The following is a 25,849-nucleotide window of genomic DNA, read 5'->3' on the forward strand; positions in this document are numbered from 1 at the left end:
CAGCCATCTGGTAGAGCATCTTCTTACGGTTAACATAGGCATCTGGACGCTCCTCGGGGTTTTGCTTCTCCTGGTGGAAGAGCACTAAGGGGTTAACCTCGGGGAAGAACACCTTCAGCACGGCCAGCTGGACGTCCCCGATGTCCGGGACGTTGCCCATCTGCACGTCCCCCGGCAGCGCTGCAAAATCGTCTGGTTTCATGCACTTTCTCACCACGTCTATCAGGTCACTCACTGAGCTGCCGCTCTGGCACCTGGGCAGCCGCTGCGCCCTGGACAGCCAGTTGACCGCCGTCTCCTTCGTCAACGGCCCCAGCATCTTCCCCACCGTTTTGAGCTGCTCGGGGGTAAACCAGATCACAGGCCTGTTGGTGTCTATGGCCTGGAGCGGGCTGTGGCTGGCCAGCTCGTCAGGGGGGCTCTTTTTAATTTTGGAAGCCTCCGCCTCCCCTCCTTGGAGCTGGCACACCTCCTCCCGCAGAGGAGCGTAGGGGGATGGCCTGGTGGGGCCGTTGGCACCCCACACGTCATCCTCGTAGTCGTAGTGGAGCGGGTGCGGCTCCGAGGAGTCCTCCCCTTCGTCGTTCCCCACCCGGCTCCTCTTGCCTTGGATAGCGGCCATGATGCCCCTGGAGACCCCCAGCTCCGCCTGCAGCTCCTGGATCTTGGCATGGCACACCTTGTGGTCAGGGCCGGTGCCCCGGTCCCGCTGGACGTCCTGCAGGACTGCCCGCACCGCGCTCTGCGCATCTTGGGTCTCTCCGATCCATTTGCCAACCTCCTTCTCCAGCTCCTCCGTTTTCAGCTTCTCATAGCCCAGCTTGTTCTCCAGCCGGGTGATCTCCACCGCGCTCCGCAGAGAGTCCCCGCACAAGCCCTGCACCTCTGCCCGCAGGTTGTCCACCTGCATTTTCAGCTCACCCTTGGCCTGCTCCAGCGTCTGCACATTCTCAAGAGCCTCCTTCAGCAATTTGGACAACTCCCTGCCCACCATCAACAAGCCCTGCAAAGCCGCACGCTTCTTGCACTTATTTGTGGGTTTGGGCTTTTTGCTCTCCTCCGACCAGCTCTCCCACTGCTGGCACAGCTGCTGGTACGCCTCCGGGCCCTGGAAAGCCCCTGGGGACCAGATTGGGGGGAGACACTTCTGGAGCACAAACTGCTCCAGCTTCCAATTGCTAACAATATCGGTCATCATGGTGAGGGGAACGAGATCCGAGACGGCTCCGTCTCAGGGCAAAGCTACCATAACACCAGCACCACCGACCCACCCGCAGAGGAAGGCTGCGACCCTCCCTGCTCCGAAAAGCCGCCCCGGGGGGGAAACGCCAACCCTGGTAGCAAGGGAAGGGGAAGGTGGGGACGGGTGGCCGCAGCCGAGCGGGCAGCCGCTGCGACCCGCCGGCTCCCGGGGAGGGGAAAGGGAAGGGTTGCAGGAAGGGATGAAGCAAAGCAGAGGCGTAGGACCCCAATAATAAGATCTCACCAATCCTTGGCTGGATGTCCTGGCAGTCCTGGGGATCTGGAGATGATTCTGCAGAGTTCCGGTGGATTCGGCAGCTTTAAGGTCAAGCTGGTTGCGGGGTCTCACTCCAGTGGGTTTTTATAGCCATGGCAGGTTGTTGTTCAGGGCTGGTATCACCTCTGTTTACTTTCTCGGTGGCTTTTCCTCCTGCAGGTGTTGCTTCCCTCCCCTTGTCTTCCCAAGGACGCTTTCCTTGTCTTTCCTTATCCTCTCGGTGCTGATTAGAAAAGCTGAAATCACACGGGGAGCAGCTGCTCTGCCCCTTATCTGTTTTTGGGAGGGGGGCCTGGGTTAGTCACCGCTTTCTCATGTTAACTTCTGCTTTCACCAGGTGCCCTGAAGAGGGAGAGCTGGAGCCTGTCCCCACAGCACCCATCTGCTCGAAGGCCCTCGATGGCCTCCTCACTTGCTGCACAGCCCATTAGCACCGGGGTTTTGGGGGGAGATCACTCATGGGGCTCACGTCTGACACCTGTCACACACACGGACCCCCAAGCCCCCACCACTGAGAAGACCTCTGCTTGCTGGCGGGGGAGATGGCAGGAGAATTCACACAGTTTGTAGTTTAGATCCATCTTGACTTCTGGACTTCAAAAGCAGCATTTTTGCATGCCACCAACCAGCCCGCCGCATGCTGGCGTGTGCCTTGGGGCTACTCCACGATGTGCCAGGAGCCTCGGCCATGGTGTGGCATCAGCTGTAAATCTGCACCTGCAAAGGCAGGCGGACCGCCCCCCGACCTCACCCGACAAACCACATCTTAGCCTGGAGCAGTTCAGAAAAGAAAACTTGGCCCGCTTGATTTTTTTTTCTGCTATTACACTAAGAAATAAGGTCATACTCATCTTACCCCGTGAAAATGCTAGCATTTTCAGTGCTACTTTTAACCCTAACGAAGCTACAACCTTCCACGGACTAAAATCATTTAAAAAAATTTGAAGAGCAAAAAATGTTCACCCATGGCATCTTGAGCCCTGGGGAGTTTCCGTCCCGCAGCCTGTTATCCCCAACAGGCCCTTATTCCAGGTGCTGCAGTACTGGCCATGCTGGACCAAGCTGGATGCTAAGCAGCCTTCCCCGATCCCAAAAGTCAGCCCTTGTAGCCCCAAAAGGCACAGCGGGAATGGATTTTTTTCCTTATTTTTGTGGCAACTGTTCCTCCAGCCTGGCATTTACAGCCCAGCTGCAGTTACTTCTGCTGCAACGCGGGAGTTAACAGAGACGAAACCCAGCCAAGTCCTGCTTCTTGTCTGTAGACCCCTTTCTTCTGCTCTGATGCTTTGCTCCAGCCCCCCAAAAACAAACACTTTGCCGTAAGAAACCCGTCATAGGGGGAAAATAAAAAGTTGAAAATGTAACAAAGCTGGTGAAAGCGCAGGGCATTAGCATCAGCGTGGTGAGTTGTGTGGGGTGCGGGCTGAGGAAGAGGGGTGGGCAAGGAGGAGACCCGCAGGGCGAGCACCAAGATGGGGCAGGGAGGTGGCTGGGCTGGGGACGGGGATCATTGTCTTTCATTTCAGAAAAAGGATAAATCCCCTCTAGAAACTGCAGCTGAATAACACAAATGCACCTAAATTCAGCGATCCCCCCCACCTTGCCCCGGCCGTGAGCCAAACACTGGTGATTAGGAGCCGCTGTACCCTAGCAAGGTCACCAGCAGATCTTCCTTGTGTTGACAGATCAGTTCAGCTTACACCCTTTTGTCCTCCCCTACTTTCTTCCCAGGACAGCAGCCCCAAACAACGTGGGGATGTTGTAAACAGCAGCTGCTCTCCTGCACATTCCCACAGTGCTTTTATTTTTGTCGGCGATGGGCTGCCAGATAAAGGCATCCCACCTCCAAAATGTTTTCTTCTAGGAGCAACACCCAGTCCCGAGAACAGCTTGGCCTCTGGTAAACAGGTGAGCTGCAGATAAACAGCAGCTGCAAAAAAATTGAAAATTAACCCCCGTTCCAGCTCACACACTATGCTTTTACACTGCAAATATTCCTTTTTCTTTCCACAGGAGACATCCTACAGGTAAAAGCGCTGCAGGGAAACATCTCTAAAGCTGCTGTAATCTCCTGGGGAATCTTCCCAAGCCAAAATATCTGCTTAGACAACCCAATGTCACCGGCCATGCAGCAGCGTTTGGTGCCCAGTGTACCATGCCCTGTATCTGAAGTGGTAATGGTGACAAAAGCCACCTCTGGGAGCACTTTGGTCCTGGCCAGGAGGACAGAAGATGCTCCAGGTGACCACAGCAGTGAGGAGAGGGGGATGCCACTGCAGCAGCCGGGGATGTTGGGCTGAGCTCACCGACAGCACCATGGGGATAGAGGGAAAATTCACCGGCGGTGGCATTTCTCGTATTAAGCAAACCCCCCGAAAATCCGAGGTGCCCACACCCTGTTCTGGGGAGGTCCCAATCCGGGAGTGATGTGAAACAAAAGGGGAAAGGCGAGCGGGAGGTGAGGAGGGGAGAGGCAATGGTGGCTGCACCCTGCCTCAGGGGCTCAGCTCTGAAAATGAGCCCTTAAAAGTGCTGAAATGCATTTGAAAGCACCAAAATTACTTTCTCCTGCCAGGAAAGAGTTAAGGAGCGAGTCAGCCCACCCTAAATTTTAGCAGCCGAGCCCTTCATGGCAAGGCTGCTGGTGGTTAGAAACCCGCTTCGAGCAGGAAATTATTTCAAACAGAAATGGGGAGGGGACATGTTACAGCAGCATGGAAAAATCTGGTGCAAAAATGGACCAAAACAATGACACCGTATAAGATGCAATATTATTTTTCCTATTCCTTCGCCAACTGAAACCCCGGGGGAGGTTTCTTGGTGCCCCTATGTGAGACCCCCCTGGGAAATCCCCCCTCGCTGGAGACCCAGCCCAGCGGAGACGCTGAGGCTTTGTAAGCACCACGAGCATCTGCATGACATGGGCAGAAAAGAAAACCAAACCTTGCTCAGCAGCCAAAGTGGCAGTCAATAAATAAAATTAATAAATAATTTAATTTTTTTTTCCCAACCATGGAAATGTTGATGGCTTGCTGACACCAGTTCACCCCTGTAATTTTGCATCACGTATTTCACTCTTCAAATCCTAAATCCCAAGTGCTTCAAATCTCTCCCTCCCTAAGACATTTCAAAGCCACTCTGATATTTTGTCCATCATTTCAATATTTCTGCATATGAGCCATGCAGTGTCGCAGCCACCAAAGCAGCGCCCGCTGCGAGCTGGGGAGCCCCAGCAGAGTTTCCTTATTTTTGCGGTTTTTCAGCCACTGAATTTGTTTGAGGTTTCTTGCTTCTGGCTTCAAATTTTTCTGCGATGCCTCATGCCTCATGCTCTGTGGCAAGTGAGTTTGGCATTCAGCATTTTCCAGGCCCATAGAAAAACACCTCCCGCTAAAGATTCTGCTGAAGAAAACAACCCCACAGCTCAAATTGCATCTTCTCCTTATTTTGAATGCTTTTTAATTTCACTGGAGGAGAAACCAGCAAAAATCCATCTTTCCTGCTTTTATTTTTAATGCCAAGCTCCAACATTTGTCATTTTTTATTGCATGGAGCTAGATTAAAAGGAAGAGGAAAAGCTAGGTGATGAAATAGGAAAAGAACATAATTAAAAATCAACGAGTTTTCTCTTTTTTTCATCCTAAAGGGGATTTTGGGAGATCCCGTGCGGTGCCGGAGAAGCGCGTGGGGCTGCTGCCCTGATGCACACCTGGATTTGGGGCTGGGCACAGGGGCAGCCGCCGGGCTGAGGCTCCGGGCGCTGCCGCAGCAGATGCTCTTTGGCAGCCGTCGGCGAGACATCTGCGCCGAGACGGGGAAGAACCTCCCGGGGTGAAGCCAGCCCTACCACCAAGAGGCGACCGTATGTGGAGAGGGGGAGCTGGCACAAAACCCCTCTGTCGTTGACTCCACCGCCATGGCTCCGCTGTGGCTCTGTCTCTGCGTCTGCCTCCAGATCCCAGGTAAGAGGGACACATCTCTGAAGGGTTGAGGGCAACTAAAGTGGTGCTGGAGCCTCTCCTCCACCCCGCTCCAGCACGTGGAGTGCGTTGCACAGCATCTGGATGGTGGAAGTTTGAGTATACAGGCGTAGTATAGATCTACAGGACATTATCAGCTATCACTGCATAATTTTGGACAATGCCCTTAACCACATGCTGTAGCTTTTGGTCAGCCCTGAAGCGGTCAGGCAGCTGGACTAGATGATTGTTGTAGGTCCCTTCCAACTGAAATAGTCTACTCTGTTCTGTTCTATTCTATTCTGTTCTATTCTGTTCTATTCTATTCTATTCTATTCTATTCTATTCTATTCATGTTCCGACCCAAATTCCCCGTGGTCCTCTGTGGGAAAATACACCAGGAAAGGGAACAGGGAGGTTTTGGGGGATGAAGGTGTGGCAGAGGATGAGATTCTCTGCTCTGTCTCCGTCCCAGCTCACCCCGCTAGGGCTTGATCTCTGGCTCAGAGCAGAGCTGACCGTCTCCCAGGATCCATTCTCGTCCTTTCTGATCCATCTAATACCTCCCCAGCAGCTCGAGGAAAAGGTTTTCAAGCGGGGTTAAGTTTCCCATGCCCAGCAGAGCCACATCTCAGGGCAGCCAAGGGCACCCTGAAGCCACCATGCGCCACGGCCACAAACATTTCCTCCCCTAAAGCACCACGCAGATGTTTGCCAAAGTAAAGTTTGGGAAGACTGCACTCTAAAACCTGAAAATGATGTATTTTAGTAATGAGGAGACATTTATACTGTCACAGCACCAGAGGATGCGGTGAAATGCTGTGGCTGCTGTGCAACCCTTGAATTTCGGCGTTGCAAGATTAGGGCTGAAGCCTGCTCGTCTCTGCAGCATGCTGGCAGCGGTGGGGTCATCATCACGGGGACGAAGCAGGGCTCTGGCCCTGTGTCAGTCAGCAGAGCCCTCTCCTCTGCTCGTCTCCATCGGGGACGTGGGGGACAGCGGGGCCATGGGTCGAGGGAATGGCTTCAGGTGTTCTTGTGGTCACGCAAACCCATTCCTGCACCACTGGGTTTGCAGGGCTGCACGAGGCTGTTCGCAACAATCACTGTAGGCAGCTTTGGGATTTTGAAGGAATAGGGACTTTTTAATGTAAAAAAGGCCAAAAGATGTGGTTTGCTGAGCTTTTTGCACAGCTTTAAAACACGCCTGGGAAACGGATGGGGGAAGCGAGAGCATCCTTATCTTCAGAGGGCTGTTTTTCTCTCGGTCTTGGAGCATCTGCAACTTCGTAGGACTGTTTGCTGAACAGAAAGGATCACAAGGCACCCCTTGTCCTTTTCACAAGGACACATCCTGCTCACACACAGATACCGCTCACATCTGCCCAGGCCAAACAACGACTCAGATAATTTCCACAAAAGCTTTTGCCCAAACACAGCGATGCGATGCCAAACTGAAGCTTTCAACCCTGCCGCTACCGCTCACTCCCTCTTGTTCCCTAGGTCTCGAAATTCATACAAAAATAATTTTGTGAGAAAACTAATAGCAAATTGGCTGATTTTTGAGATGTTTTGCAGTTTTTTTTATCTTTTTCTGGTCCTTTTCTGCATCTGAGATGCGATCTGAAGTGTATTGGCATTGCTTCTGTTAGAACAAAAATCTGGCAAAGAAGAGGCTCGAAAAAAATTTGTTGAAAGAGAGGTGAAGCATTTCCAAAAAATGAGAGAGAAAAGGAGGGCAGGAGAGGGGCATCCACAGGAGCAGGCGGAGATGCCCTTCCCTGCACATACAGACCCGAGGACACCCTCCAAATCATCCCTCTATCCCTCTTCCGCCACTAAGCCTTCTCCCTAGATGGGTGTTTACGGAGCAAAAATCTACCTTTACAACTAAGCTTGAGGAAGAAGTAGCTGGGAACCCAACAAGGCCTCTGAGGGAATATGGGCTGAGGTTCCTGGTAAAGATGCCTCTGCTTCTTGCTTGCATGATCCCCCTGGTCTGTAGCTACTTGACCTTGTCAAGCTCAGAGAGAAAATCTGTACTTAGAATGGAAGAAAAGTAATGAGAAGAAAATAATAACTATGCATTTCTGTCTTTTTTCTTAGGCTTCTGTACAAATCTACTTTTATCCCAGACTCCAGGGCGTATTTTAGCCCAAACCAACAATGAAACAGCAATCTTCTGTGAGCTGAAGGAAGAGCACGCTGGCGTGTACTGGTACCGCTGGATCCAGGAGATGCAAAATTTCCAGTTCTTGGTATATTCCAGCCCGTTGGGCAAAGCCATCTATGGTGCAAACATCAGCCAGGACAAGTTTAGTGTCCAGAGGGCGAGTTCCCGCACCTCCTACAGCCTGCACATCGGCCGCCTCCATGCCTCGGACAACGGCACCTATTACTGCTCTGTCTCCCAGTCCTCCCAGCTCCTCCTAGGCAGTGGGACATGGCTCGGTGTGGGTAAGCATCACCTCCGGGGCTCCAAAATGTGCCACCAGCAGGCTGGGATGAGGTCCCTTAGGTAAGGGGTGATGCGTGTTGGTAGACCCTTCCCAATTTTGAGATGCAAGGTTGGGGCTCTGGGGTTTTCCTGAAGAGACCTGTGAGACCAGATAAGTCAGAAAATACAGGAACCAGCTCTGTTTTATCTCAGCTGCATGTGACAGTGCCTTTGCCACCAGCAGTTGCTTTGCTGTGGTCATGCCTTGAGCGCCGTGTTGGTCCTAGTTTTAGGATTTCCACTGGAAGGTGCTCAGCCCCCATACTGACGTGCCCTATGTTTTTCTCGTCTCTTGTGGTACTTTGGATGGGAGGCTGGATGTGTGCCCTGCTCAGCTCCCAGGCCTCCCCGCACTCCGGTTCTTCCTTACCCTTCCTCCAAGGGACAGGAGCAGCAGCTTCAAGGCCAGAGGACATCACCCCTCACACCTCTGGGGTGGCTCTGACTGCAGGTTTCAAACCTGTCCTTCACATAAAGGGCTGGATTGGGATTTATTCCTCAAAGCTCAAAACCCACCGTCACTGGGGAGCTCCAACCCAAAAGCAGAGCTGTCTGCGGGTGGCATGGGAGAGGGATGATTCTTTACAGACCCTGGGCCATACAACAGCTCATATCAGCCCTTTTTCCCCTTGATCATCAAGCAGGAGGTGGTGTAGAAAAACTAATGCATTTGAAGTAGGATTCAGCCCTTTCTTTGCAGGATTTTAGGAAAACAAATAACTTATTTAACCGAGATGCAGCTACAGCCTCTGGCTCTGAATCATCCTCAGTGTCCCAGCCTTTCTGGTTTTGTTGCAAATAAGCCCTGCACCTCGAGCTGGCTGAGAAATCCATCCTGGATCCTTGCCCACTTGAAGAAAAGCTGATTTAAGATAAAGGAGAACTGTTTTTCATCAACTGGGCACATATCTATGTGCAAAGCAAAGCATGAAAAGCAGGGCTGAAATTCAGTGCGATCAAGGACACTTCAATTTAAAACCAAACACCTGCAGGTGCTCTGGGAGGGCTCAGGCTTTACTGGATATTTTCTTTTTTTCCTTTTTGTACACATGATAAAACAAATTGGCTTTGAGTTCCTTTTCTTGAAGGCCATTATAATGTAAGGGAGAAATTGTCCAGATATATCCCAGGCACCTGATGTCTCACATTTCCATGTAAAAAAACGGTGGTTTCTGTAGGAATTTCAGCCCGGGATAGAAGCAGAAAAAAATAGTGCTCCATTGTAACTCAGAGGCACCATAATAAATCCTGCTCTCATTTTATCAGAAAGAAAAAAAAAGTACCCAATTCTGAGCAAAGCTCAGAGCAATCTGAATACAGCAAAGATCCAGGGATCCCTTCAAACCTCCCCGTGCTCCTGACATCTCCTGCTACCTGCGATTTCACACAGCACTGATGAGGTGGTTCCTGGCAGTAAATGTAGCTCGAGGAAGTTTCCTCTTCCCTTTCGTTAGCCTTCTGCCCTTGTTTGCCTGGTACGCTGTTTTATTAACACTTTTGCAAGCTCTTGGTAACTTCTGTGGCCACCGAGAGGTTCAGGCCAAGCTCCCGGCCCCTCCAGGTGACCCAGCCCTTTGTGGGGGTCCCTGGATGAGGCTAGCTTTAAAAGCCAGAATTTCCAGCCCTTCCTGCCTGCTGTTTGAGACCTCTGCTGCACTCGGTGCCGTATTGACCACCCTCTTCTCCTCCTTACCCACCAGTTGATGTTTTGCCTCTGCCTCCGAAGACCACGCAGTCACCGCCCCCTAAAAAGCCTGCGCGGTGCGTAACCAAAGGCAAAGCTATCAGCAAGAAAGGTACGGCTCTGGGCTGGCTTGCATTGAACATTGAGCTCCTGGGGGTCTCCAAGGTTCAGCTGGAGTTTTTTCGGGGAGGGGGGGCAACCACAACGTGACTCTGCAGGGGTGGGCACCACCGCTCTGGATGGAGCTGAGCTCTGCCTTCAGGAGCGGTCCCCTGCGATATAGGAGGATTTGGGGGCCAGGATGCATCTCCATTTATCTCTGCCTAAGCTTTGGTGTCCCTGGGGTGCGCAGCCCCTGTGGGCGCAGCGTCAGTCCTGCAGCCATGCTGCATTCCCCTGCCAGAGAGGACACCACGAACAAGGTCATCGTGACTCATAGCTAAGTTCCCTGCAAAGCCTTCTGGGTGTAATGCATCCCCCAAGGGATACGCCAGGGTGATGGCCATGTCCTCCACCCCTCCTGAGGGCCTGCCTTGCTTTTCTCCCCTCCCCACCCCATCCTTCATCCTGGAGAGCTGATGGGGGAGGATGATGCCGGGTGCTGAGCTGAGGGCGCAGCTCCACGCCACGTCCCCTCTTGCTTCCCAGGTGCCTGCAGCCCCCTGGTCTGGGTCCCGCTGGCCGCTGGTGTCCTGCTCCTCCTGCTGAGCCTGGTCCCCACCGCCCACCGCCTCCACCGTAAGCATCCTGCCGGCCACGGGGACGGCGAGGGGGGTCAGTCCCGGGACAGCCTGGCAGCGGGACGGGGAGCTGGGAGGGGGTCCCCGGGCTGACAGACACCGTCTCTCCCCAGGTCTGCGGCGGAGGCTGTGGCTTCGTGTCCACAGGCAGTAAATCCCACCGGCTCCCCCACCTCGAGCCAGTGGGGAGAAGCCATGGACCCTCCCCTGCAGGGTGCTGAGCCCTGTCTGACGTGACCCAGGAAGGACATTGCAGAGGGCAAATGCGGGCTCGCGCTGCAAGACAGACGCCTCCATCCTGCGACAGCCCGTGACTTGAATATTTGTCCTGGACACAACGGCTGGCGAAAGGACCGGGTCAAATCCTGCAGCGTGCTGAGCACTTCTGAAAGGGTGCTGAGCAGGGCAATCACCGCAGCTGGCTCTGCACCGGGGGCAGCGGGGCTGGTGAACCGCGGGGATTCGGGTGGGCTGGGAAGATGCTCTGAGAGCTGCTTGGCTCTCCTCTGCTCCCCCACGGGACAGCACGCGGGTGCTTTTGGTTCGCTCCTGCTGACGCTGGTTGGTGAGACTTTGCTAACGAACACTCCGAGAGCAACCAGCAGGCAGCAGGAGCAGGTCCCTGCACAGCTTGTAAAAGCCCCTGTACAGGCACGTTCGTTAGAAACAGTGAATCCATCGCTCAGCTGTGTCGGTCTGCAGGCTGGCGTCTCATGGCTGCGCTTCGGTGCGGGACGTGGCTGCCCAGCGAGCGGGGAGCTACGGCCTCTGCCGAGCAAGAGGTAAAGCAGAAGAACAGCTGAGGGGGGAGCAGGTCTGGGAGGGCGGCTTCGCCCACGGGAGACTGAAAACAGCCAGGAGCAGGAGAGGGAAGCCAGACAAAGCAAGGTACCCAAGGCCAAACACTTGCCGCAGCCCGAATGCCGACACCGCCTCTGCGAGCAAACAGCGGCGGCCGAGGGCTGGTCCTGAGCCCAGCAGCACAGCCCAAGTGAGAATTGCCCCGAGCATCGCCCGTACGTGCCGAGACCTGAGCCATGCCGGTGTGTGCTGAGCCCCAAGAAACACCCACATGTGCTGAGCCCCAAGCGATGCCGGTGCGTGCTGAGCCCAGAGCATGCTGAGCCCCGAGGGATGCGGGTGTGTGCTGAGCACCAGGCGATGCCCACGTGTGCCGAGCCCTGGGCCATGCCAGAAGCAGGGTAGGTCTCCCCAGGGATGTTAACCCGGCTCAGCCGCTGCCCGGAGCTGCAAGGCCAACGTGGGGATGGAAACTCGGCGTCTTGCGGAGCGCAGGCAGCGGGTGCTCGCTCTCGGGCGCATCTCCAGCCCTGCGTCTCTGCTGAAGGGCAGGCAGACACGCAAGGCTGTATCAGCTGCAGTGAGTGCAAGAGGAAGGTGGCCCAGACACCTCCGGTCCCCAGCGTGGGTGGGAAGGCCAGCAGCTATTTTTACTGCAGGGATCTCCTGTCCCGCACATTGAGTGTGTCCTTAGAGCTGCCCCAAGCTGATGTGGCTCCAGAGTCCCCAGGGCCGGGGGAAACGCAGGCATGGGAAGAGCTTGTGTGGCTGTAAAGCATCGCAGCATCCCTCTGGCTTCACCCTCCCTCCCCTCCCAGCCACAGGGAGCTGCCACTCTCCACTTTAATATAGATTTTTCCGGAGGGCTTGGTCTCAAACCTGGCCATTGGGTGCTCCTTGCAATGGAGATTTCCCCTAAACGATGCAGTAATAAGGCTGGCAGCAGACCACGCCGAGCCGGCTTTCCCAGGCTGCCGTGGTCACCCAGGGTCTCAGGCCACCCAGCTGATGGCCGCAAGGGACACCGACCCCACACCCCGTCCCAGCAGGGATGCTGCAGGGAGGGCTCCCCGAGCATCGCTGCCTCCGGCGCATCATACACAAGCACATTTCAGCTTCTGTGAAAGCTCAGATGAACTAAACCCATCGTTTTTCTGCCCTGCAAGCATTCAGTGTGCAGAGCTTCACCCCAGGAGCAGAGGATTTTTATGGTATGTATGTTTTACAGGACAGTTATAAGGAAACCCCTCTGAAACTTCCCAAAGGTTTATTCTTTCAAAAACAGGGGTTTTCCCTCTGCCTGCAGCTGCTTTTGAAATCCCAGCTCCATTTCCCATGCCTGAGGCATCCTGACCTCACCGTCCATCCCTGCTTCACCTCTCCCACCTCTCGCCCAGCACAGGAGATGGCTTCCCACGGCCACGCAGCCAGGGCTGGCTCTGGGCAGCGAAAACCAGGCAGCGACAGCCCAATCCTCTCCCACGGGAGGGTGAGCAGCCTCAGGGATAACCCTGCCCAGTCCGCTCCTCCTCCCCCTGTTCCACGCTCATCGCGTCCTGGCAGCGTCTGACCCTCACTGAAACCCCCCTGGAACGGCACCATCTTGCCTTGATAAGACTTCAGCGGCCGTATTATCCCTCCTCTAATAATACCCCTTCGAAGGATGGGGATTTACCCACAACTGTAACAGGCAGCAAAGGATTTGCTCAGCTCCTGACTTCCCCAATCTGGCTTTGTTGTTCCTTTGTAAATTGAAATAAATCAACAACAACAACAAAAAAAAAAAACAAAAAACCCCACCACAAACCCCAACCCAATCAGCTGCATAAAGTGGAAACAGGAGAGGACAGCAGCAGCCGAGGATGCCACGTGTCCTGTTGAAACAGAGGTTTGGGCAGTTTAGCAATGGAAAAAATGAAAAAAATGTAGTAATTCCTGTCGTCATCAGTGGGGTTTTTTAAGACAACCTCAGAGAGATTTTAGTGGCAGTTTCACAAACGCAAGATCCAGTGGAAAAAAAAATCACCTCCCGTTTTGTAGACTTTTTTCCCAAAGTGTATCTAAGAAAAAAAATTGAAGCACAAATAAAAAGGATGTTTTTATGTCTGAGAAAATGAGCCCAGTGCCCTGATATCTGCAGCTTCTTTGATTTTCTTTCCAATCTCATCACTGTGCTGAAAGCACGGTGACGATACCAGCCAGGGGCCAGGGGTGCCGTGTTGCAGCACGTGAGGGAAAAAGAGATGCTTCTGGCACAGAAACTAATGGGAAAATATTCCTGTGCATCTCTGCTAATGGCACAGTGCCCGGATCCACGGAGGGAGAAATACGGGAAGCGGCATCACCCACCCCAGTGTCCCCCCTGCCGCGAAGTCCCAGCAAGTGAGAGCGCCCAGTTTATTCCTCATTCCCTTCCGAGGATGGCCCAGCCTTCTCCCATCTCGCGCTGGCACCCTCCCCCCCGCAGCAAGGAGCATCCATACCTAGCAGGGGAAAAAAAAGGGATTTTATATATAACCCCAAACCCTCAGGTCACCATTTATAAATGTTATCGTCTTAAATGACAAAAGGAGACGCCGCAAAAAATTGGACAATGACAAAAGGCTTCTGAATAGGACAAGGAGGTTTTTGCACATCTGTGGGTTTAAGTACAAAGCGTTACCTGTGTTGTGCCCCCGCTCGCTAATCACCAGGCGAGGAACTGTAAAAGAGGTCCCAAATCACATGTGGCAATAATCCTTTATTTCTACTATTTCATATTCTTTCATATTCTATATTTAAATGCTATATATATTATAGAGTCTATATATGCTGTAGATTCTGTATAGAATCTATCTATAGAATAGATACAGGTCTATATATCTATAGTATATATAGATCTATAGAATAGAGATCTATAGAATAGAGATTCTATATTATATAAAAATGCTACAGTTATTCTTTCAATAAACAGTGCATGCGTATCTTCAAAGCATTACTATATTCAAGGGAGAGAGAGCAGAGCAGAAATACAGGTATTTTAGGCATTGCTGTAAATAGTCTTCATGGTTTTGTAAAACTTCTGTAAATGGATTAAAAAATAATTGTCAGAATTTCTCCGTTGCTGATCTAATATTGTCAGTGCCCAATTTTTCTTCATTCTTTTATGTAGAGGGCCTGTGTTTTTATAATACAAACAAGTGAATATAAATCATGTGCAGCTGATAACATTCAGCTGAAAACAAGCCTGTGACATGAGATCAGAAGTTATATCTGATTTTAAAGCTCCTAAATATATAAAAATTAATTTTGCAGAATCGTAAACACAGCCGAGCTGGGCATGCTGATGGGGAAAGGATGAGTAATATCTCTATTAAATGATTAAACTTGAAATCCATGCCAAGGGAAAAGAGATAAATATATCCATGGGTGCTGCTTAAATTCCTTCCGATTTCTCCTTGGCCAGAGCGGCTCTGTGCACAGTAGCTGCTCATTAAATATCTCCTTCTGGCAGGAAACACGGATTCACAGCAGGACTTCCAGACGTCCAGGCGATTCCTCTTAAATGGGAATTTCTAAATGAAACCAGATACATCCCAGAAGCTGCAAATAAAAAAAAAAAAAATCCTAGTTTTTACTCACTGCTCCTGAAGCCCATTAGTGCATGGACACAGCCCCCCGCTCACCTGCCCGGGCAGGGGCGTGGGGAGACCCTTCCCCGTCCGTCGGCAGCATCCGACACACACCCGCCGGCCTCCGCTCTCCCGGCTGCTCCACAGCTTCATGGAGCACACGATTTACAGAAACATTAAACACAGAAATACTGTATCATATTTATTGAGTGTTATTTACATCAACAATTTTATAACTATATATTATTCTATATAGTTATAACTTATGTGTTTTACATTACAGTTAAATATATCATATAAAATATATTCAATATAGTTATAACTTACCTATTATATATTACATTTAAGTATATTATCTAAATATATTCTAGATAGCATTTTTATATATTATGTGTTATATGTTATATATATCTAGCTATATATGTGTTATTATATATAAGTTGACAGTTACATAGATTGACAGATACCAATAGAAAAAAACCGCTGGGGAACCAAAAACTCCATTCAGGCAGCGTAAGTACTTCTTGCCTGTATTTCCCTGGACTTAATCTCATTTCATTCAATGAATTGATTGAGATTGATTCAAACCAGAAATAGTAACATACTAAATTTCTGGTTTATATAAACCAGAAATGGTTTCTTTAATATTATTTAAATTTCTATTTAATATTATTTCTGGTTATTAAATATCATTTGCTTAAACAACAAATGCTTGTGTGCATCGATATATCTATATTGTGTGCACTCAGGGAGACATCTGCAGCTTCTGTGGAATTACGTACAAATATTCGTTATTTTACCATTCAGTTAACCGGAACACATATCAGACGGAGTTAAAAATAAATCTGTATAAGGTATGTATTTTGCTTCTCTACCACCTTGTGATGGGAAAGATCACTTCGAGTTAATACATCTGTGGTTCTTTCACATGAACTAAAACTCTTCCCGGGCTTTCTGGTTTCAGATTCCTCCTGTAGCCATTTGTTTTACCTGCTGAGGCCAGATTTCTCAGTTAGCCCTTAAGGTATCCAAGTGTATGAAGGGGGACTGCATCGCTCTTTTAATTAGGGGAATATCATTATCACTATTTGCACTGCCTGATCTAGTTAATAAATTAAAATCAGATGGGAAACACTCCAAAAAATCCCAGTGACGGCATCAGCGCAGGATTTTTTCTCAGCCAGGTACAACTCATCTATGTGCTGTTGCAACAGGGATCTCACACAACCAACTTCTTTAGTTCATTTAACATAAAAGCCCCCAAAATCCTAAGACGAGTCACTCACGGAACGCAGCTGGCAGTCAGGATGAGACGGAAACCTGCTCAAATGGCAAAGCCCTCTCCATCCTCTCCAGAAAGCTCCTTGGAGGAGTCAGGAGCCCTCCAGGAGCTGGGCTGGTGCAGGTGCCCATCATCGTGTCTCCTTGGCTTTGTTTTGGGTCAGGCAATGAGTAAGAGCTATATTTCATCTTGCCCAGACTGGACCGAGCCTCTGTGTCATGCGGCAGAAAACCCGTTCCTGCAGAAACCGTGGGCGTCTGCAGGCAACGCTTTGCCACGTTGAGATTTTGAAGGGCTTGACCTTTTCCAGAGAACAACAAAAAAATGCCTGATGTCCCCGTGTGGGGAGCGACGGATGCCTCCAAAGCGAAGCGATGAGCCCACAAGCTGGTGCCAACCACTGGCACCCTGCCTGCCGTGGTCCATGTCCCACCCCACCCCTTCCTCCACCCTGCAAGCACGATGGAGCAAGACTTACCCTGCCCAAGGTGCAAGTCTTCTCCTCTGCTCATGGTTGAAACATGCAGACGGGAGGCTGGGCACCAAAATACGGGGTGTGACCAACCCCCCCTCACCGTGAGGCTGGGCAGGGAGGAGGGCTGTGGCTTAGGAGACCTCTCTGTCCCCAGAGCTACATGTGTGACCTCGCCCACTGCATTTCCTGTGGCTCCCTGCCGGGGCTGCCAGCCGTGCTGGCAGCGTGAAAGGCAGTACAAAACCTCGGTGCTGGGCACCTGCCTCCGGGGACAGACAGGGCATCCTCGGAGGAGCTCGGTGCGTGCTGCTCCTCCACGTTGCAGCACGGCCCATGGTAGAAACCACAGCTGAGTCCCACCATATCTGACGTCTCTCCGGGTACCACCACGGGAGGAGATGCTGGCACGCTGAGGTCCCCGCAGAGGCTCGCAGGCACAATGGCTGCCGTTCCTCAGCAAAGCTGAAGGTGCAATCATTGTCCGGCGTAAGCACGAGGTAAACTCGCTGGCTGGTGTCCCAGGGAGAGGTGCTGGGCTGTGCTGACACCCAGCTCCAGGGCTTCAAAACATCGTCCCTTCACGGCAGCACCCAGAGCAAAATTCAAGTTGTGACACCTCCTATCAGTCTCTTAAAAGAAAAATTGAGACAAAGTATTCCCAGGGGCTGGGATTGTACGTTCCTGCCCCGAGCAGCAAGCTGCAAATGGCAGCGATGTTACTAAAATATTCATCTCGAGTCATCTTGATGCAGGAGGGAACGAGACGGAGCAGCAGTGGAGCAGCCATTGCTGAGATACACGCCTTTCCTCAGGTCGTTTCATTTTAATCTGACTCGCCCATCGCTACCGTAGCCAGGATAATTTCGAGATAATTTGGAAACGTGGGTCATATCCCACTTTGCAGAACCCCAAGGAGATGCTGGAGCAAGGCAGCTGCCACCCTGCAAATTCCACTGGTCCCCAAACCTGGGTCTCTTCTCGCCTCCCCAGAACTGGGACACAAACTGAGCTAGTTGGCCAGGGTCAAACATCTCTCCTGACCATTATCCATCTTCCAAGAGGCAACTGGGGTGCCCTGGAAAATAGAGAAAGGAAAAACTCACCTGCCTTCTCTGCCCTCTCCCAGCACCAAAGGTGTCTTTCTTGAGGTCCCAGGTAACCACAGCATTGCTCCAATGCTGCCTGCCAGAGGGATGGAGGGGTGAGATGCACCAAAGATGGCCATAGCGTCCTGAGTGGTGTCACTGATGGGTGGGCACGCCGCGGAGGAGCTGGTGATAGAGCCCCTTCTCCCTTCCCTGTGCCGCTCACGGCTGCGAAGCGAGCGAGGCAGAGTCCCAAAGGGCTGTGGAGAGAGTCCTGTCCCACCACGAGCAGACAGGGACACAGACACAGGGCCTACAGGGCTGGATGCTGCTGCCCTGAAGGGCTGGAGCCACACAAAGCTCAAACCGTCTCCAACCCATCATCTTCCAGCTCACACAACTGGTGACACAGGTCAGAAAGCCATAGGCAGTTCGCGTGTATCCACCTCCTACATCCTGAGTGTACACACCCAGGAAACAGTTTCTTGCCCTGCATGATGGTAACAACGTGGAAGAGCTGGACCCTGCCCTTTTCTCTTGCTGTCTGCGGTCCAGAGGACAGAGATGTTGGCAGAGCTATGGAGAACTGCAGGATTCATTCCTGGGGATAAATGTCCTTGTGCAAGGCCAACAGCTAAGTAAGATTTAGTGTTCTGCATCAAAGAATGAGATAATTGGAAAATTAATAGTGTTTCGGAGGAAATGGATGTGGAGTTTTGTAGCAAATGGCTTCCTTAAAATGACACATTGTAATAAGATCTCATAGTCAAGAATATAAAAATGACTGGTTTGGTTCAGAGCAAAGGTCCCTCCAGACGACTGTTCTGCCTCCAACACTGGCTGCAAGCAGATGGCTGAGGAACAATAAGGAAAAGACAATCATATATGACACTGTCCCTTGGCAGGGACATCCATGGGTGAAGGACGAGACGACTTCAGCTGCTTTCAGCCTCACCAACTTCAGCTTCATCCGCTGCTCCTTACTTTCAGTATTGGAAAAGGCAGTGAATAATCAACTCCACTCCCTCCCAGCCGCCCATGATTTTGGAGACCTTTAGTGTGTATCCACTTAAATCACGTTTTCAGCCTAAGGAATCCTAGTCTGCCTGCTCAAAACCCATCTCAGACCTCTGATCCCCCATTTTTCCCTTCACTGAACCTTTTCTCGTCCTACTACTTCGTGTTTCAGTCCCCTCTTTGAGCTGAGGTGTTGAGACCGACACACCGCATTCGAGGATTTACACAATGCATTGGGCCACGCGCTGACCATGGATTGGACCACCGGACCATACGATGACATCGCCGCGTTCTCTGCTTCATACCCAGCTTCTTTCCTACCTGCCAACATCTGATTTGCTTTTCCTGCTGGGCACTGAGCTGATAGTACCTGTCTTCTAACCCAAATTTTCACCCCTGAATGGCAATATTTGGCTCCTTATTTTATAGCAAAGCCAGGACTGGTCTTCCTTGCACGCATCACTTCACATTCACCTACCTCAGATTTCACCTGCCCCTGTGTTGCCCAGTCTCTGTCTGCAGTTCTGTATTTACAATGCACAAATGCAATTAATTGATGTGCATAAAAATAAAGTTTGCAGGCTATGTTTTCAACATGACTTGTGGTATGGTTACGGAGCCCAACACTTGCAGCCAGGGTGAGAGTGGTACGTCGAGGAGAACAGGTATGGAAAGAGCGATGGAACACGTCTCTTCACAGCGACAGTGGGGATCAGGCTGTTAAAAGTGAAACCCTCAACACGGAATTCAGTTTGCTTTGTTGATGACGGGAGAGCATTGAACAAGCTGCTGCTTCCAACCCCTGACATTCTGTGATTCTGTGATAATATTCACCAGAATAAAACCTTTGTAAATATTTAGCAATACATACATGAGCACCTCCATGGGACTTGTGGTGTTCTGCCTTGCTGTAGGAGCCCTAAAGCTGCACATCATCCCAGTAAAGCAAGGGAACAGACATCTTTCACAGCTTGTGTCTAAAGACAAGGGCTGAACTCCGACAAGTTGCCCAGGGAGGCTGTGGATTCTCCTTCTCTGGAGATATTCAAGACCCGCCTGGACAAGGTCCTGTGCAGCCTGCTGTAAGTGACCCTGCTTCGGCAGGGGGGTTGGACTAGATGACCCACAGAGGTCCCTTCCAACCCCCACCATTCTGTGATTCTGTGATTCTGATGCAGCCACCTCTCCTCCCCCCTGCCTCACTTGAACGAGGTGTCGTGGCTTAGGGTTGTGTCTGATGGGTCTAATTCTACAGCAAGGGTTGGGTTGTTTTTTTTTTCAAGAAAGTGCAAGGGAAGAAATAACAAGTTGTACAAGCCAGCCAACGCTATCAATAGGACCAAAAAATGGATGAAACGAGTAATCTCAAGCAAGCCACGGGCGGGTTTCCATACCACCAGCGCTGTCAGCAGACCATTAGAAATGGGAACACTTCCTCCACTCCACTAGCGTAACCAGCTGCGGAGATTAAAGTTCCCTCTCAAAGGTGCTAACAGTGAAGATGCACAGCAATACCCTGCTCTGGGAAAGTCCTCCTGCACCACACAGATGGGTCCAGAAACTCCTGGTATCTCCACCAGGCTTTCCTGCCCAAGGTCTTCAGAGAAGAAGACCCTGAAGCTGGCGCTGCTGGAGAGTGTCCAGCGGAGGGCTACGAGGATGGTGAGAGGACTGGAGCATCTCTCCTGTGAGGAGAGGCTGAGGGAGCTGGGCTTGTTCAGCCTGGAGAAGAGAAGGCTGCGAGGGGACCTTAGAAATGCTTAATATCTCAAGGGTGGGTATCAGGAGGACGGGGCCAGACTCTTTTCAGTGGTGCCCAGTGACAGGACAAGGGGCAACGGGCACAAACTGAAGCACAGGAAGTTCCAGCTGAACATGAGGAAGAACTTCTTCCCTCTGAGGGTGACGGAGCACTGGAACAGGCTGCCCAGGGAGGTTGTGGAGTCTCCTTCTCTGGAGATATTCAAGACCCGCCTGGACGCGGTCCTGTGCAGCCTGCTGTAGGTGACCCTGCTTCAGCAGGGGGGTTGGACTGGGTGACCCACAGAGGTCCCTTCCAACCCCTACCATTCTGTGATTCTGTGAAGGTCACTGTGCAGCAAGGGAGGAGAGCAGCCATGACAAAACTCTGGACTGATGGAGACAGAAGTCAGCTCCCAGGGCTGTGGGGATAACATCAAGGCTATGAGACCCTGGAAGCGGGCTAAACCAGGAGGAAAACTACCAAACAGAGCTTCAAACCCAACAGAAATATGATTGTGGGAACTGGAAGTGAGATAATGAGCCCAGTTCACCAATTAAAGACTCCTGGAACTGCTGTTCAGACAAAAAATGACACATGGGAGCTATACAGATAATTTTCCTTCTCTTAAAGAAATTTTATATTCAGTGTTAGAAAACAGGAAGTCTTTCTATAGTTCTGGACTGAATCTCTGTGGTATTTCGGAGTCTGGAGCTGCAAAGAACCAACCTGCCCACTGAATCACAGAATCACAGAATGTCCGGGGTTGGAAGGGACCTCTGTGGGTCACCCAGTCCAACCCTCCTGCCAAAGCAGGGTCACCTACAGCAGGCTGCACAGGACCTTGTCCAGGTGGGTCTTGAATATCTCCAGAAAAGGAGACTCCACAACCTCCCTGGGCAGCCTGTTCCAGTGCTCCGTCACCCTCAGAGGGAAGTTCTTCCTCATGTCCAGCTGGAACTTCCTCTGCTCCAGTTTGTGCCCGTTGCCCCTTGTCCTGTCGCTGGGCACCACTGAGTCTGGCCCCATCCTCCTGACACCCACCCTGCAGATATTTATAAGCATTTATTAGGTCCCACTGTTCACTCCAGCTGCGGCACTGGTGGAGTAAATTGTCACCAGTGCCCAAAGGATGCCGTCATGGATTGTTGATTTCCCAGATATCTGCGACACCAAGACAGAAGGCGCGGGAACCCTGTACAAGGAAAACTCATAACACACTCAGGTTTTCTTTTCTCAAGCTCTCAGCTGAGGTACCAACAAGCACGGAGATGACGGAGATGTTCAACCCAGCGATCAGGTTAAAGGGCTACACCAGGGAGAGATGAGAGCGCAGGAGTGTTTGTGGTTGGCATATTGTATTTTAGGGTACGTGATGCTTACACTGAGAGTGCTCAGAAGGGAGGGCAGCCTTGGCCACTGAACTGGAAACATGCAGCTACAGTGGAAAGTTAGTGTGCGAGCAGCTGGTGCGTGACAGTTGCGCTTGACATTCTACAAACCCCTTCATTGCTGCAGCTTTGCCAAGAAATGAGGGGCAGCAATTTGCTCATAAACCACAGCTTCGGTTCACACCGGAAAAGTTGTGTGCTACAGTCTCAACATTTTTTTTCCTCCATTTGAAACAAAAGTTTGTGATTTGTGACTAGTTTTTTTTAAATCTTCATTACAACTTTCCATTCCTCCTTACAAAAAAAGATCCATCAAAGGTTAACAACAGGAAGAATCGCCGATGCTGAAGCGAACACCGTCCGGTGTTCCACCCCGAGTTGCCATCACCAATCACTTGCGGGTATCAAGCAGCATCTGCTCATCATCAGCAACGCTGCGTCATTGCTTAGCAATGGGAAGTCCTTCTGGAGCACTACGAGGAGACATCGTGGGCAACAGGAACAACCGACCCGGCAGAGCACGGTCATTTTGGTGCTCCTTTTGTACCAGCATAACTCCCATGTCCTGAGACATGGTCCTGCTCCTGGTCACACAATACCGAGAGGCATCCATGCGATGGCTGATATTACTGATATTAAGAAGCTAAAGTTTCCTACCACTATGAAAAAGTCACTGATCCTTCCAGAAAATGACTAAGAAATCAATCATATCTGAAACTCAGCACCTCCTCCAGCTCTGATGCCCCAGGCTCCCTCTCGTTTCCCATGTCTTCTCTGTTAAGTGGATGTAAGCAAGCACAGAGAAAATTAACCCCAGACTCACCTCCTGCCGAGCCCCACACCAAAAATACGGATCCTTGTCAGTCTGTCTCTTCCCTGCATGGTTTTATCTCTTCTTTCTGTGCTCCTCTCTCCCGCTATTTAATTGTTTGACATTAATTAAATACAGACCTAGGCTTGTCTTAGTACATAAAGATAAACCTCAGTCATTAGCAACTTAGGGTGGAGTTCACCAGCAATCAGAGCCCTGCAACCTTAGCAACAAATAAAATGAAACTTCCTGGTAGGTTTGGGAGAAAAAAGATATTACCTTCTACTGTCTAACCAGCCTGTCTGGTCTCCTGACATCTCTTATACGATGGTCTGCAGAAGTAACTGGTTGTCTGAATTTTTTCTTCTTCCTCAGTCATATCGTAACTGTGGCACTACAACAGAAATTAATAATAAAATATGTTACTAATGCTAGCGTTTCACTGATTTGACTTATGTCCTCAGTCTATGACAAGTCTACTGCAAAGTATCATCCAGAGGACAAACTGGCAAACTACAGCATGCTAAAGTCAAAAGGATTTCTTAATCAATCTCATTAACCACCTTACCCCCCCATTTTGAAATAGGACACCAGTGTAAAATATACATATCTCCATTATTTATACCAGTGTTGATTTTAAATTAGAGCTTTTCTTGGAGGTCCTGCTTATGCCTGGAACTTTTCATAATCAAATAACTGACATTGCAACTGTTTTACTTGTTCTTACTTGTAACTGTGCAAAATAGAAACTGCCTCGTGCTAAGCAATTCCTAAACACCGAACCCAGAAGCAGGTGATCCCCGCCGCAGCGAATTTATTTCCTAGGAGACACGAGATGGGGGGACAGGAAAGGGGTGGTTTCATCTGATTGCACACAGACATCTCCACCGGAGCTACGCTTCCCTGGTGCCCTCTCTGGCCAACGAAGGGTGGCCATGCTGAAAAGAGATGCGTGACAGCCCGCTTGCAGCTATACCTCTCTGCTGACGGTAAGCTTTTGCCTTGCCCTAAAAGATCTTCATTAGCGGTTTGTTGCAGGCAGCAGAAAGGAGCTGCTCCCCCTGAAGCCATCTCCGGTGACTCCCCGACATCGCCCTGGCCCAGCGCGATGGGCAGGCGTCAGAAGAGGCAAGGGCTGGTGGTGTCTTTGGTGCAGTGGTGAGTCAGAAAGCGCTTCAGCAAATAAAGAGTCTGGAGAGGAAAAGGAGCCCTCTGAAGGGTGTTGCAGGGTCTGAAAATGACACAGGAAATAGTGGGCTCACGTAGAAACCAGCTCAAGCTGTGAGCTATGAGGACCAAAATTAAGGACACCTCTACATCCAGGAGAGGAACTTATGGGCTCCAGTCTGGCACCCGGGACTGATTCATAATAAAATTTACCGTTAATCAGAGATAAGAGAGAAGTCAGATGTCCCAGTAGCCCTTCTGGAATGACCCTTTAATCGTGCAGGTTCTCCCAGCACGTCCATCACCACATCCCTGAGGACACGCACTATGTGCTATAGTTAAGCATCCACACCCTGCGACAGAGTGAGAAGCTAGTCCTGACAAACCTGTGACCTGTGACCAGCATGGCCACTTCTGTTCAAACCATACCGAAAAATGGGAATCAGACATTTTCCTACTTCGGCCTCGAGGGGGTTGTGCTTGTTAAAATGCCTTTGAAATTTCATTTTCTGATGCCGAGCTGTGACAGTGATGGAAGTGGGGGCCACTCACACAGCAATTCCAGTGGATGGCAGGAACCAACTCCTTCAGCATCTCAGAAAACATGAGACTCGGTTCCAGTCATCTACAAGGCAGGCCCACAGTTTCAATTCCTTGCCTATGTTCCTCCCTCCGCCCATGAAGACAGGCGCTTCCAAAGAGCAGCTTATCCCGTCATAAAGGGAGGATGAACTCTACTTAGGATCAGGAGAATAAACTGCCCACTGAAACCAGCGGGAGCCCACACAGGTAGCATCACTTCAATGTTTCATCTGGAGACAACTGGAGAGCCCTGCAAGAACATCAAGCCTGATGTTCACATCTGCTTGATGGCGTTTTGAGATCCAGATTCTTGTAACATTGTTTAATTGACAAAACCTATTTTCTCTTTATTTTGCCAAAATCTGCTCTATTTCAGGTAGACATGACAAGTATCACAGCCTCCTGAAGGTGTGAATTTCACACATCTCAGCAGGCCTCACAGCAGCTTTACTCACTCACCAACATGCTTTGATGCCCAGTGAAATAAACCCAGCTCCTAAACCAGTTTCCGTAACTCATCTCTAAGCAGCAGCGACAATAGCAATGGCATCAAAGCCAGCAGCACCTGGTTTCTGACATGCCCAGGAAAAGGGGGCTTTCTTTGCAAAGGAGAAGTAGAAAAACAATGAACAGGAAAGCCAGGAAGGGCCAACCAAAGAAATAAATAGCAGTCTGGTGAAACTGTTGCTATGGCATGTGCAAAGCTCCAGGAAGCATCACCCATACCCATGTGCAAGCGGTCACCTGGAGGCAGCAGCAAGGGCCCTCTCCGTTGAAGCTTGCAAGGGTTTTTTCGTCAGGGCAGCAGCCGCTGCGGTTAGAGAAGAAAACCACAAGCATGGGGCTCTCTCGGCGAGTTTCAGATCACAGACCACCTGCCTTGCACAAAGCTGCTTTTGCAGAGCAATTGCAAGGAGAAGGAACGAACACCTGAAGAGCTCAGCTGTCTGTCAGCCATGCATGTGCTCGGAGATCAGAAATACGCGTGGATCCATGCCGTGAAACACCCCTGCCTTGCGTGCTGGGTAACAAAACACGGGGTGTTCTGCCATCCGCACGAGACCCCTTGAGTGCGCACGAGCGAAGGCGGCAGAACCCCCACCAAGAAACGCGACCTGGGGCCTGTGGCCAAAGCACGGGGCTTGACCGTGATGTCTGCGGAGCTGGAGCTGCTGTGGGCTCCTGGCCGGGCAGGAGACAGCAGGCTGCGGTGGCTGACCCCACCTCGGGCACGAGCATCGTCAGTCTGAACCTCTCGGGAAGCCATCGAGGCAAAATCCTTGAGGCACCATTAAGAACAAATAACGATAGATGAACCCAAATTCTGGATTAGAACTGAATTTCTTCAGAATTTTTTGCCCCCCCTTCATTTTGCCGCAGATGCCGAACACCGCATCTTTACCCAAGAGGGTCCTGATGACATCACATCCTCTCCGAAGAGCGACGCAGCCTCCCAAGTCAAGCGAGAAAGATCACCTCCGCTCCGC

General features: G+C 50.9%; 2 protein-coding genes across 4 annotated transcripts; one reads left to right on the forward strand and one right to left on the reverse strand.

The window, feature by feature from the left end:
• The first annotated feature begins 5,435 nt into the window (after positions 1–5,435).
• Positions 5,436–10,668, forward strand: CD8B (CD8 subunit beta). The gene is made up of 5 exons (XM_075422140.1): positions 5,436–5,481; positions 7,585–7,935; positions 9,676–9,771; positions 10,308–10,397; positions 10,513–10,668. The coding sequence occupies exons 1-5, from the start codon at positions 5,436–5,438 to the stop codon at positions 10,551–10,553; spliced, it is 624 nt and encodes a 207-aa protein (XP_075278255.1). The 3' UTR covers positions 10,554–10,668.
• Positions 10,669–14,158: 3,490 nt separating this feature from the next.
• LOC142361388 (uncharacterized) lies at positions 14,159–25,849 on the reverse strand. Of its 3 annotated transcripts, none has more exons than XM_075420307.1 (5): positions 25,765–25,849; positions 22,893–23,007; positions 17,672–18,507; positions 14,866–14,958; positions 14,159–14,782 (listed from the first exon to the last, which is right to left on the reverse strand). In XM_075420307.1, exons 3-5 carry the CDS (start codon positions 17,791–17,793, stop codon positions 14,755–14,757), a joined length of 243 nt encoding a protein of 80 aa, XP_075276422.1. In that variant the 5' UTR covers positions 17,794–18,507; positions 22,893–23,007; positions 25,765–25,849; the 3' UTR covers positions 14,159–14,754. The 3 variants fall into 3 exon arrangements, with proteins under 3 accessions (XP_075276422.1, XP_075276421.1, XP_075276420.1); XM_075420306.1 differs by having other exon boundaries at positions 16,572–18,507; XM_075420305.1 differs by lacking the exons at positions 14,159–14,782; positions 14,866–14,958 and having other exon boundaries at positions 15,208–18,507.

This window comes from Opisthocomus hoazin, chromosome 5, assembly GCF_030867145.1.
Source record: "Opisthocomus hoazin isolate bOpiHoa1 chromosome 5, bOpiHoa1.hap1, whole genome shotgun sequence".
Lineage (NCBI taxonomy): Eukaryota > Metazoa > Chordata > Aves > Opisthocomiformes > Opisthocomidae > Opisthocomus > Opisthocomus hoazin.